The sequence below is a fragment of the Pneumocystis jirovecii genome (assembly GCF_001477535.1).
Source record: "Pneumocystis jirovecii RU7 chromosome Unknown supercont1.1, whole genome shotgun sequence".
Taxonomy (NCBI): Eukaryota; Fungi; Ascomycota; class Pneumocystomycetes; order Pneumocystales; family Pneumocystaceae; genus Pneumocystis; species Pneumocystis jirovecii.
The window spans coordinates 64,823-78,361 of NW_017264775.1; the positions used below are offsets into that span (position 1 = coordinate 64,823).

General features: G+C 31.1%; 7 protein-coding genes across 7 annotated transcripts; 5 read left to right on the plus strand and 2 right to left on the minus strand.

The window, feature by feature from the left end:
- Window positions 1–173: 173 nt before the first annotated feature.
- T551_00031 (hydroxyacyl-thioester dehydratase HTD2) lies at window positions 174–1,200 on the plus strand (the record flags this gene model as incomplete). Its single annotated transcript, XM_018372298.1, has 2 exons — window positions 174–786; window positions 836–1,200. The coding sequence occupies 2 exons, from the start codon at window positions 174–176 to the stop codon at window positions 1,198–1,200; spliced, it is 978 nt and encodes a 325-aa protein (XP_018231238.1).
- Window positions 1,201–1,419: 219 nt separating this feature from the next.
- Window positions 1,420–2,331, minus strand: T551_00032 (uncharacterized protein; the record flags this gene model as incomplete). The annotated part of the gene is made up of 2 exons (XM_018372299.1): window positions 1,420–1,691; window positions 1,734–2,331. The coding sequence occupies 2 exons, from the start codon at window positions 2,329–2,331 to the stop codon at window positions 1,420–1,422; spliced, it is 870 nt and encodes a 289-aa protein (XP_018231239.1).
- Window positions 2,332–2,924: 593 nt separating this feature from the next.
- On the plus strand, window positions 2,925–3,522 carry T551_00033 (E3 ubiquitin-protein ligase RBX1; the record flags this gene model as incomplete). Its single annotated transcript, XM_018372300.1, has 4 exons — window positions 2,925–3,122; window positions 3,164–3,242; window positions 3,311–3,381; window positions 3,424–3,522. The coding sequence occupies 4 exons, from the start codon at window positions 2,925–2,927 to the stop codon at window positions 3,520–3,522; spliced, it is 447 nt and encodes a 148-aa protein (XP_018231240.1).
- A 1,023-nt stretch (window positions 3,523–4,545) lies between these two features.
- Window positions 4,546–6,451, plus strand: T551_00034 (peptide chain release factor 1; the record flags this gene model as incomplete). Its single annotated transcript, XM_018372301.1, has 12 exons — window positions 4,546–4,631; window positions 4,679–4,782; window positions 4,824–5,237; window positions 5,284–5,346; window positions 5,392–5,478; window positions 5,520–5,546; window positions 5,590–5,781; window positions 5,830–5,886; window positions 5,929–5,979; window positions 6,028–6,099; window positions 6,148–6,288; window positions 6,339–6,451. The coding sequence occupies 12 exons, from the start codon at window positions 4,546–4,548 to the stop codon at window positions 6,449–6,451; spliced, it is 1,407 nt and encodes a 468-aa protein (XP_018231241.1).
- A 268-nt stretch (window positions 6,452–6,719) lies between these two features.
- On the plus strand, window positions 6,720–7,667 carry T551_00035 (uncharacterized protein; the record flags this gene model as incomplete). The annotated part of the gene is made up of 2 exons (XM_018372302.1): window positions 6,720–7,020; window positions 7,063–7,667. 2 exons carry the CDS (start codon window positions 6,720–6,722, stop codon window positions 7,665–7,667), a joined length of 906 nt encoding a protein of 301 aa, XP_018231242.1.
- Window positions 7,668–8,284: 617 nt separating this feature from the next.
- On the minus strand, window positions 8,285–9,049 carry T551_00036 (uncharacterized protein; the record flags this gene model as incomplete). The annotated part of the gene is made up of 5 exons (XM_018372303.1): window positions 8,285–8,545; window positions 8,588–8,681; window positions 8,738–8,811; window positions 8,854–8,919; window positions 8,960–9,049. 5 exons carry the CDS (start codon window positions 9,047–9,049, stop codon window positions 8,285–8,287), a joined length of 585 nt encoding a protein of 194 aa, XP_018231243.1.
- Window positions 9,050–11,765: 2,716 nt separating this feature from the next.
- T551_00037 (uncharacterized protein) lies at window positions 11,766–13,233 on the plus strand (the record flags this gene model as incomplete). Its single annotated transcript, XM_018372304.1, has 4 exons — window positions 11,766–12,111; window positions 12,157–12,260; window positions 12,622–12,766; window positions 12,860–13,233. 4 exons carry the CDS (start codon window positions 11,766–11,768, stop codon window positions 13,231–13,233), a joined length of 969 nt encoding a protein of 322 aa, XP_018231244.1.
- Window positions 13,234–13,539: the final 306 nt, after the last annotated feature.

Consider the following 13,539-nt stretch of genomic DNA (forward strand, 5'->3'; position numbering starts at 1 on the left):
TATAATTTAAAAAAGATTTTTTTAAACATGTTAATCTTTGGAAATGTTTATAAATGTATTCTTTAAATAACACGTCAAGTTATTCATACTTTTAAATATAAAACAGATGCATTTCAACTTAATTTAAACGCGTATTTAAAATCACGTGCTGATACCTCAAGAAATCTTTTGCAATGGTATTAATACAAAATTTCCATAAAATAAGCAAAAATACTGAATATTCTATAATAAAAGACTTTAGTAGAAGAACAAGCACTTGTAGAAGAACTGTAGATAAGTTTTCTAATACAAAAACAACATATATTTCTGATTTTTTATCACCAACAACAAGCTGGCAACTTGATCAGGCTTTGTCACCGTATTTTAAAAGCTCTCCAGATATTTCAAGATTTAAACGAGGCAGTATACTTCCATTGGGCTACAATTATCTCTATTTTTCAAGATGTGAACCAGAAGAACGTCTAGCAAAAGATGGAGGAGATATGGTGTATACTCCATCAGTAGAGTGGGTTAGACGTTTATGGGCAAAAGGATCACTTGAATATATGAAAAAAGATACTTTATGGCCTTTACGTATGGGATATCCTGCTTTTTGTACTGAAACTGTTGAAAAAATTGACAATGAATATTATAAAAATAATGCTATTGCTATATGGACAAACAAGGAAATAGCTCCATTGGATGATAAAGAACAAATAAAAGAAATACATTTAAGAGAAAGGACATGCATTGTTTACCAATTGGAAGAAAAGGATGGAAAAAAAGTGTTACAAAAACAAAAAAAAAGTGGGTAGCCATGGTTTAAAAACACCCACATTGACTAATATAATTAAAGCCTGGATACCTGAATTTTCAATTTCTATTACGCCTTCACAAATTCTTCTTTTTCGATACTCGGCACTAACATTTAACGCTCACAAAATTCATTACGATTATTCATATTTAAAAGAAGAAAAGTACGAAAACTTTGTAGTTCAAGGATCTTTAAGCGTTATTTTACTTCTCAAATTACTAAGACAACATACATCTTCACATTTAAATTTAAAAAGTTTTTATTATACAATACAGAGGCCACTTTATGCAAACTCTACTTACAAATTCTGTGGACGAAGATTAAAAAAGCTCAGTGGTACTCAGTATATCTTATGGGTAGAATCAGACAATTTACTCCATATAAAAGGAACAGCCGAAATGTGGTGATTTTTTTTTTTCAAAAACCTAACTATAAAATGACATTTAATATATTTGTTAAAACAAGTGTCAGTCTTCTATCGATATAATAGTAATCTATTTAAAGTTTCTTTTGAAAGAACTCATTTTTTATAAAAATGTCTTTAAAACCCACTCAAACGATACTCATATACAGCTGGTATACAACTTTCCAGTAATCTAATATATATTATCTACATTTAAAATGAATTATGTTTTTGATTTTGGAAAATTTGTCGTCGATGATTTATTTGATATAGATGAGGAAGGCAGAAGTAGACTTAATAGTTTATTTTTTAAATCCTCTTTTTCACTAATGTTGTCGTCAATATATAGATCGTATTTAGACCAGTTTTTTTTTTTCTTTGAAAAATATTTTTGGTCATTGTTTCTTAATTTTTGTTGTGTATCAACTAAGTCTGAAGAATGTGTTAGCAAAGTCACACTTTGTTTAGTCTTCTTCTTTTTATCTACTTCTATTTCTAGAAATCAGTGTATTTTCTAGCAAAACATATTATCAAAACCTGATAGAATAGTCGTTTCATGTTTTAATGGTATATGTCTCTGCTTTTTTTCTTTGATATCTGCCTGAGATACCAATTCTGGTGACGAAAAATGAGATTCGTGTGCTAAGTGTGTAAAATCACCGTAAAAAGAAGTATTTTGTGCTACTTTTTTATGTTGCAGTATGTCTGAATGAATTTCAGACATAATAGGTGAATCAGGCGACTCAAACAACTTATGCATTGGACTAGATGACAAGGCCCTTGGTGCTGGCTGCTTATTGTATAGTTTCGGTTGCTCAGAATGTGAGATAGACAGATGTTGTGGTGTATCATTAACTTTAGATAAAAATGTCGGAATAGGAAGATTAGATGCTGCTGGAGAATGATGAAACGTGGGGCCCGCGTAGTGATCCAGCTGCTTACAAGACGTAGATGACAATTTACGAGGTGTCATTTTATCATTTTTTGCATCAAAGTGAGGTACTGAGCCAGCAGGCAATTCTACACCCAATGACCGGGAATTTGCATTATCTTTCTTTTTGCTTGGAGTTAGACGCTCATTACTCTCATTCTTTAGTGCCTTTCGGGTATTAAAGCTCTGTGCTTGTGTTCTCATCTGATGTTTCAATAAAGTATCTATTAATTTCACAATTTTCAAATATATCTGTTAAAAGAACAATTTTTCTTATTTTTGATAAAAAAGTCATTTAAATAAAGAAATTCATACTCTTTAACACATAAAAAGGTAAAACTTTTATATATTCTTTTTAGTAAATTCCTTTAGCTTTTTTAATCTGCAAACCATCTATTTTTATTCTTTATTTGATCTTAATTTGTAACTATTTTTTCTTATTCAAAAACAGTTCTATTTATAAGAAAGTAAGAGGAATATGATAATATGTTAAATAAAAATCCTTACTTAAAAATTTATCATCTAAAGACCTTTAAAGATATTAGGTTTTTTCGTGTTGTTAAACAATACGGTTTTCAAGTAAACGGGAATATAACGTTACGATTTTGAAAAAATAATTGATTCTCTTAAAAGGCTTCTAAACTCTCTAAAAAGATTTAATTATTCTTATCTTAATTATATTTATGGATATACTGAATATATAAAGAATGCACTCTTTTTTTTCTGATATTTTTAACTTTTTTTTAGATTTTTAAAGACAATTAATTAAATACATATTAATCTATAATAAAATCATTATGAATTGCTCATCCACTGACAAAATATATGAAACAGATGATTCTATGGGAATGGATATAGATTCAAATACTGTTCTCTCGGAAATTCCTTCAATTCCAGCAACAACATATGCTTCTTGCTCGGCAAAGACAGATGCTGAAGAACATCCCAAGTCCTCTTCTTTAGAGACGTTAAAGCCACGTTTTGAAGTGAAAAGAGTATTTTTAGTCAATTATTGTTTCTAGTTTAAATTTTTTAGTGGAATGCAGTAGCACTTTGGGCATGGGACATTGTTGTTGACAATTGTGCAATTTGCCGCAATCATATTATGGATTTCTGTAAGATAAATGCTGCTTGGACTGGAAAACCAGGAATTAATGTAATTTTTTACCATTAACTTGTTTAGGTATCGAATGTCAAGCAAATCAAGTGGCTCCGACGACAGAAGCGTGTACTGTTGCATGGGGTATCTGTAATGTAGATACATAATACTTAGAAATATGTGTTAACTTTGTTAAGCATGCATTTCATTTTCATTGTATTTCACGCTGGCTTAAAACTCGTCAAGTTTGTCCACTTGATAATAGAGAATGGGAATATCAAAAATACGGAAGATAATCATATTATTGTCAACCCTAATATATATTTTGACTTAAAGAATAGCAAGAATTTGGATTATGTGTTTTTCTAGAAAAACATTATTTTAATGAGAACAGTAACTATTGGAAAAATTAACATAACTTTATAAAGAATATTATTTTTAACAAAGATGGCATAGTTAGAAAAAATTCATGAGTATTTGGGTTATTAATGGTTATATATATTGTTATTTTTAATTTTTATAATAAGCTTTTTAGACCATATCATCTTATCATTAGCTAATCGATAAACTTAAAATATTTTTGTTTTTAAAGAAATAGAAAATAGAATGAATGTTGTATATAATAGGATTTTTTTTTCCTATTGTTTTCAAATTATTGTATTGAATAAGATTATGTTTCATTTAAAAGTGTTCATTTTCTAAAAATATAAATAAATAGCTGTTCCTTAGATCAATTTTTTGCCCAAATTAATATAAAAATATATATTTCACATAAAAATGACAAAATACAAGATACATTTTTTTCCATAATAAAAATAACATTTATATTAATATTTACATTAATTTATGGAAATTTTTATTTTTTAATTTTACATAAAAATACACATTTTTCAAAAAAAAATGTTATTTTTATATAAAGAATATTTGTATTTTTGTAAAAAGTATATTGCCAAAACAAAATGTTGTGCTACTCATTAATTATTTTTAAATCAAGAAAAATTAAACATGAAAAACAAATAAAACAAAAAAAATTATTCAAATTTTTAATTTTTAATACATAAAAACAACATTCGCTTTCTCATAGTCCAAATACATCAAACCAACTTTATTTCAAATTTACATGTATAACTTTTAGTATATAAAAATATTTTTTACATTAAAAATTACTAATACTCGATGTATTCATTGGCTTTGAAAATCTACAAAAAATCTTAAAAAAATACAAAAATATTTCAAAATTCTAAGATACATTAGAAAAATTGTATCTAAAAAATTTATTACACTTTTTTAAATTAATTTTTTAATAAAAAACATATAAAATGAGCTCTGGATCAAGTGATGCAGAGAAAAATGTAGAGTTATGGAAGGTCAGAAAACTTATTAAAAGCTTGGAATCAGCAAGAGGGTTTTTTGATTAATTTTCTACTGCAAAAATACTAATTGCATGTGTAGTAACGGGACTTCTATGATTTCTTTAATTATCCGTAAGTTTTTTATCTTTTTTTTTTTTCCAGTCAGTCAGAGACTTATTGCTACAAAAAGCACCCAAGGATCAAGTATCTCGTGTAAGCAAGATGCTTGGAGGTCTTTTTCCTAGAAAAAAATGCCAAAAATCACTTATTAATATCAGATGAATATGGTACAGCATCAAATATCAAATCACGCGTTAACCGGTTATCTGTACTTGGTGCAATCACTTCTACCCGTGAAAAGCTTAAACTGTACAATAAAGTTCCACCTAATGGTCTTGTCATATATTGTGGTGAAATTATTACAGATGATGGAAAAGAAAAAAAATTAAGTATTGATTTTGAACCGTTTAAACCTATTAATACATCGTTGTATCTCTGTGATAATAAATTTCATACAGAAGCGCTTTCAGAGCTGCTTGAAAGTGATCAAAAATTTGGATTTATTGTTATGGATGGCAATGGATCACTTTTTGGAACTCTTAGTGGAAATACACGTGAAGTTTTGTATAAATTTACAGTAGATCTTCCAAAAAAACATGGTATATTGTTAATATTTTATATATATGTAAAAAACTAAATATAAAGGTCGGGGAGGACAGTCTGCTTTGCGTTTTGCTCGTTTACGTGAAGAAAAACGTCATAATTATGGTTGTTAACAGTATTTTTTAATAAAGTGTTTAATGTAAATGCTAGTAAGGAAAGTAGCAGAAATGGCAGTACAGCTTTTTATTACAAATGATAAAGTTAATGTAGCAGGATTAATATTAGCAGGGTCTGCAGGTATATTGCTCTAAAAACATCTGTTTAAAACTAATCTGAAGATTTTAAAACTGAATTAAGCATGTCTGGTTCGTATTTTTTATAGTTATACGGATTAGAATACTTATTTAGAAGATATGCTTGATGCACGATTAACTTCAAAAATTGTTAAAATTGTTGATATTTCATACGGGGGAGAAAATGGATTTAATCAAGCGATTGAACTTGTTTCTGATATTCTTTCTAATGTTAAATTTATTCAAGAGAAAAGACTTATTCAAAAATATTTCGATGAAGTATCACAAGATACTGGAAAATATTGTTGTAAATATCCAAAAAATACATCACATTGATAAAATTAATCCTAATTAGATGGCGTAGAAGATACATTGAAAAGCCTCGAATTGGGTGCAGTGGAAACAATTATTGGTTTGTTTTCTTTTTTTCTAAAAAAAAAAAACTAAATAACAGTCTGGGAAAACCTTGATGTTATTCGTTGGTCCCTTTACGACTCTCGAGGAGGTAATACTTAAACATTTCAGCATTATAGTATTATATTTAATATTCTAGATACTGTCATCGTACATCTTACAAAAGAACAAAGTGAAAAAAATAGAGAACTTTTTATTGATAAAGAAACTAGTATTTAGCCCGTTACAAGAAAAATTACATTTTTTAATAGAATATTAGAAAACGAAATGGAAATAGCATCATCTATCTCTCTTTTAGAATGGTTGACTGAAAAATATAAAGAGTTTGGCGCAAACTTGGAATTCGTGACCGATAAATCACAAGAGGGAAACCAGTTCTGCAAAGGATTTTCAGGCATAGGTAGCTTTCTTATATTTCTTTGCTATATATATAACTAATTCACTTTATAGGTGGACTTTTGCGATACAAAGTATTCCTTCTCCTTTCTTTACATTATTTTAACACTGCTAAGCTTGACTTTTGCATCACAATAATTGATTCTGATGAATATTACTCCGATTGACATTTATTCATACATTATACACTCAAAACACCCTATTTATCTCTTCTTAAATCCTATTACTGTTTACCATCACACATTTAGCTTTCCCTCCTATTACTTAGCAATATATCTTCTTATCTTCTTACTTTTATGTATTTTTTTATATCCCTATTTTCCCTTGTGAAAACCCGTCTTTTCTGACTCGGTTTAAGTGAAAAAACGATCAAAATTTAAAAAATTAAAAAAAAACAGATTTACTAGAATTGTTTAGATGTCTCATTAATTTTTAATGAGAATCCATGACCCAACTGCTAGATATGAAGCTGCTCAAGGTCAGCCAGAAGCGTTGAACATGGGACCATCATTATCGCAAGGATTTCCTCAACATATTCCAGAATCATTATTACAACAAAATATGAACAACAACTGCCAGGACCAGACATCAGCATTGCTTATGTTTCTAATTGGAGATTCAATGCAGAACGAGCCAAATATAGCACCCTTTTTTGACAAAAAACAACCTCAAGAGAATCTTGAATCAAAACAATCACCAGAAAAAAAAAAGCGATCTCAAGTAAGAAATGCTTGTGGTAAGTGGTATAGGTGTATCTGCCGCTGCTGATTAGAGGTAGTAAATTGTCAGAAGTCAAATAAGAAGTGTGACGAGGCACGTCCATGTAGTCGCTGTATTAAACATAATTTATTTGATTCATGCATAAATTCAAAACGAAAGAAACGGCAAAAAGGCATCAAACGTGGCCCTTATAAACGCCGTAATAAGATCACGCAAGACAAAGCAGAGACAATGCAACCAATGCATACGATGATACCGATGTTTGAAGCACAGCCGACACCACCTGAAATTGATAATTATTTGCCAGAATTTACAAATCATCCATTGTATGACTTTAATCCACTGTCCAGGTTTTACATGCAGACGTTGCCAATGCCTCCATTGGATACTCCTGTAACATATTCGAACATGCCTTTGTATGAAGATGGAACGGCGGCATCGCCTACAGTATTAATTGATCCATTTACCCGGTATCCAGTGAAAAATATAGAAAATACACAAGGGATAATGCCCACTTTGCTAGATAATGGACCACTTAACTGTACAATGGACCATTTACTTGAAAACCAACCAGAAACATCTTATCGACCGCTATCAGTAAGCCATGAGACAGATCTGGGGGCATTGGCATCTCTTTGTGCAGCTGTATTAGGAGAAGAATAATCCAGCAACAAAATCAATATTGAATTAAATCAAAAGTAACGGTTGATTAACCCAAATCAAAAATGTGTTTGAAAGACGTAAAAACAAGATATTAAAAACAGTAAAATTTCATGGTTATATAAAGGCTGAAGAAGCTGAAAAATAATCGTGGTGCAAAAAAATTTAAATAGTGTACTATTAATCAGCTAAAAGTAATTACCTTTCTTAATAGTAATAAACCATCATAAATATTGTTTAAAACTTGTTACATTAATATTTTCCGTACAACATTAGTGGAAAAATACCTATTATATTGCTATTTTACCAGCATACTAGTAGTACTAGGAGAACCAATAAGCTGATAAAATCAACAAACTAATAAAAAAGTAAAAATTAACGGAAAACCTGGTAAAGCAGTGGTGAAACAGCAATAGTGCTTTGGCAAAACATTAATAAAGCATTTGCTACATTTATAGCATATATGTAAAATTTATATAAAATTTAAATTGTGTCTTGGATATATAGCACCCTTTAGATATTTATTATACCTTGAAAGTGCCCCTAAATATTCACGAGACTTACCTGTACCTAGACACTTGTTTTTATATAATATACCATGTTCTGCCATATAAAAACGTTTATGAAGAAATTGTTGGCATCACATCCTTAAGATAATAATAAATATGGCCAACAAACATACCAAGAAGATCCCCCTTGGGGATAGTGTTATGAAGAATAAATGAAAACCATAACAAAATCCACGGTAAATATGGCGCATTAAAAACAAACAACCCAAGAAAAGACAAACGAACCGATGGATTTCTACGTGACCAAAGATATATCAAGCAAAACGAGAGCGGTGATGCTAGAAACGTAAGAGATACTAGTGGAGACAGAATCTACCCTTTTTCAGCACCTTTCTCCTACTATTTTTAACTTACTAGTAACGATGTTGTTGCATATAACAAAAGACATGCAAACTCCCATGAACGTCCCCGAAACGACGTTTCTTCAAGCATCCTACAATACCGTGCACTATATACCTCTTGTCAGCCCTACTATTCCCCCTACAACCCTCTTGTTAAACTTACATAAAAAATATATGAAAAAGAAAATCAAAGCTCAGATTTCCAAAATATAGAAATGTTGTTACAAGGCGCCAATACTGCAATCCTTCAATAACACCTTATTATATTTTCTGATTCACCTGTTTACGAATAATAACTGAGTGCCATGAAAAAAATAGCTGAAACGGCGTCACCCAATTGCATTGCTGCTTCCATTAGCTATTGCATTTTCACCATATTTCCTACCACTGCGACACTTGTTGCAACTGCTCCTGTAATAAAAAGCCGTGTTACAATTGGAACATCCATATACCACGATTCAAATAACCACGGCATGTTTATGTATTCAACTTTACACAAACACTTAAAATATGACTTAAATATACACTGTATACACCCGAATATGTAGTGTATATACTCAAACGTGCACTGTATATACCAAACTCGTACTATACAGCCAAAACAGTGACTATATACACGCAATACACGCTATATGCGCCTGATCACGGGTTATATGCGTCCAAATACACGCTATATATACTGTAAATTTGCTTTATACTCAAAAACTTGCTATATGCACTTTGCACTTAAACACGCGCCAAACACCCGTTGATAAGCTAAACACTCGCTAATGTATTCAAACACTTATTATATGTGTCTAAAATCCGCTGTATATCCACTACACACCTATACACAAGCTATATGCTTTGTTTCAATGCCTGTGTAAATGCTGCTGTATAACCGCTCTATAAATATTGATCTGTGTAAATATTGTTTTGTGCTATTTTTCTGTATTCTTTGTATTCTTTTAATTATATGAAAATTATGTTCTAATTGTATGCTAATTATATGTTAATTATATTTTAATTTGTATGGTAATTATTGCAATTGTATTGTATTGTAATTCTATGCTATTATATTCTATCCGCTCGTAACATATTGTACGAGTCTCGTTTAAGGACACATGTGTTTATAAATACGACCAATAGTTTTAAATGCAAATAAAATACAAAATATATATTTAATACATACAGTGAATGTGTATATAATATATTAAATTTACATTAAATATATTAAATTTTCATAAATATATGTAATATGTGTTGAATATGTATTGATGAATAATGGCATTTCTATATCTTTATATCTTTTGTGTTTCCGCACTAAAAAGGAATGCTACACTACAGTCTCCGGACACGCATTAATATATAGAGATAAACAGGACACTAAAGTATATTCGGGCACATATGTGTACTGCTATCTCCTTATGAGTACTTAACCATCTTAAGATGTGTATTAAAATCAGTTTAAAAGGGATGCCACTCTGTATATTATAGTGTATATTATAGTTTGTATTATAGTCTGTATTATAGTTTATATTATAACGTATATTATAATTTATATTGTAATATACACTGTGATGTGTATTTTAGCGTTATTGTAAGATATATATTAATGTATATTGTGATGCATATTATCATTTATATTTTCATGTATATTAGATCTATTATCTGTATATCCTGCACTATGCATTTTAAACATAGGGTATGTGAATATATCAACAGCATAGTATAGAACGTGGCTTTTGTACATAGACACATAATCTTTTCAGTTTTTCTAGAGCTTAGCATGTATATACAGTATTTTACACTACAATATATTTGTATATAATATAAACACTATTATAGGTTACTAGAGTACTACAGATTAGTATAAAATAATAAGTAGCTTAATGTGTATATTTATAGATACTCCAATAACACTTCGGGCACTTATTTAATAAATAACTTATTATATAATTGTATGTGATTTATAGGATACACTTGCAACATACAAGAGCGATATACCTAGACTGTCATCTTGATGTTGAGCTATAATTTACGACGAGAGATATGTAGCACCTCCTGTACGTAGAAACATGTATTGTTTCTACAATTCTTTGTTGTGTATCTATGGAAGCACAGAGATACTGCATAGATATAAATAATATATATGTATAAATAGCACACAAATAAATGCCTTCATATGCTTTTTATGTATATTTAGATATGTATATATATATATGTATGTATATATATACATATATGTGCACACAGATTATACAGTAGATGTATATGGAAACAGCAGTCGTCCCTGAACATGGTCTAAGACATGTCTTCTGCGTGCTGCTTTTCTGTCTTTATACATGTATAAAGGTGTTTATCTGCTATATATACACAGATATACACTATCCATGGAATTCAGTGTTCATAAAAATATACTGCAGAAATACACACTAACAAGACATCAAGATGTAATTTTCTTATTCTTTTCAGTAAATACAATATATAATGTGCACGCAATATATATATTGTACATATAATACATATAATATGTATATAACATAGATATGTATATAATGAAATCTATATAATATATATAGTTCATGCAGTGCATATCACACATAAATGCATAGAAAACATAGAAATATATGCATTGGAATAATACATGCGTCTCTTTACATACTATCCAATATATGCTACAATACTTAGTCACCATGGTAACATACGTACATGTTTCCAAAATCCGCAGACCAGTCAACTCTGCGTACACTGATACACTTTAAAGACAACTATGAGCTGTACAGAACACCAGATATCTGCAATCTCTCTTAAAAGCTGTTATGAAACGCATAAATTGTATAGAAAGATAAATAAATAAACTAAATACATAAACTAACTGCATAAGCCGTGGAAGAACATATCAAAACCTATACACGCTATAACTATATAACTATAAATATGTACACATAATTTATAAATATCAGCGCAATTTATACGCATAAACGTAGCTTACACTCATGATTTGTAAGTATAACTATAAACACAGCTCTAAATATAACTATATAACTAGCTATAAACCCTAACTCAGCATATACACTTAACATCATACAAAATACTGCATAAGGTTTCCAGGCAACCGTCGCTCAGCAACAGTCACCTCGCAACTATAGTCATAACAACCAAACACGCGGGTGTCCTCTACATAAGCAGCGCCGCAGAACAAGCACCGTATGTCAGCCTGTGCAATACCGAATACTGCTGCAACAGAAAATGCTGCACAAATAGCACAAACAAAAGCTCAAAAAGCTGAAACAATAGCAGATGAAACAGCAGATGATACTGATACACCAGTATTTGTACAACGTGTGTCATTTGACACGTTTGATAACCGTGATGCACGCGACTTCAGCCTGGCACTGCGGATGACACACCGTGCCTACAGCTACAGCGGGAGATCTAGGACATTTCTTTGCGGAATTGACCAGAATGAATACTCAGAATCGGCTTTAGATTGGCTTATTGAGGTGCTTGTTGAAGACGGAGACGAAATTATTGCACTACGGGTTGTTGACCCAGGTAAGGTAAAAGAAGACAATGGGAAAAGGCTAATGAGATATAAAGGGTCACGGATGGCAGCAGGGCTATCAGTACAGCAGAAAAAGTACCGGAAAGACGCAGAGAAAGTACTCGAGCGTATTTTACGGAAAAATGAAGAATCAAAAGCGGTATGTGAGCAGAGCTGTGGAACAATGAGATAGAATAAGGCTTATGTGGAGGTTCTCTAAAAAGCAAAAAAACAGTGAAAATCTGTTAAAAAACTGTAAAAAACTGTAAGAAAACAGCAAAAAGCTGTATAGAGAACTATATAAAAGCAATAAAAGAGCACTCAAGAGCCATAAAAAGCAATAAAAAAAACAAGAAAGTAAAAGAAACAGTGAAAACAGCAAAAAGGCTATAAAAAGTAGTAAAAACAGAAAAGTGGTGAAGTGTAAAGGAATAAAGCAACAAAAAAACTGTAAAAGGATATTAGAAATACAGAAAAATAATATATAATGTAAAAAAGTAACAAAAAAGCTGAAAAAACAGCAAAAAGCAATGAAAAGCTGTGAAACACCAAGAAACAGTAGAAAGGCTCTAAAAAGCAACAAAAAAGCCGTAAATGTGTTGAGAAACAAAAAAAAAAACACATTGTCTGCAGAAACTAACAAAGTGATTGTAGATTTCAGTGATGGTTGAGTTTGCAGTGGGGAAAGTAACGACAACACTGCTGCACCGGGTAAGAGACAGAAAGGGCATATATTCGTAAGGGGACTTATGTGCACAGATCCAGATTTACCAGCCGGATTCAGTCGTAATTGGAACTCGAGGGAAGGGGCTGGGAATCCAGAGTCTATTGCCAGGATCAATATCCAAGTAAAAAAATCAGAAAAATGCAAAAGAATTAACAAAAACAGATATTGCCTGGCAACATCGCCTGTGCCGGTAATTGTAGTACGGCCAGACCGAAAACGGGCAGAGGCAAAGTCAAAGCGTCAGGCAAATCCGTTACGGCAGTCATACATGCAGATCCTAGAGAAATCGAACAGTACAACCGATCTGCGAGCACTTGATGGGGCAATAGAGACAAAACCTGCTGGAAGCACAAAGGGTTATCTCGGGATCTTTGGAACACAAAAATACAAACGACTCTCTGTCTAGTACGATTTACACTAGATCATAAATATCAAATACATCAACGAGCAAACCAGAAGCATCAAATAGGCACAGTTTAAAGGACAAAGACCCTGTAATTATGCAGAGAATCTACGTGCTGCAAAAAATACAGGAGTAAACAAAAGTACATGAAAGTACACAAAAACACGCGATACCTCTAAAACAGTGGCCAACAGGACCCTGCACACACATGGAAACATAGAATCAGGCAAGAGCCTTGGAAGAAGACCTCAAATACACTGCAGAGACTGGTCAAAGACAAGTTCTAAAGCATCTGCAGACGAATAGACT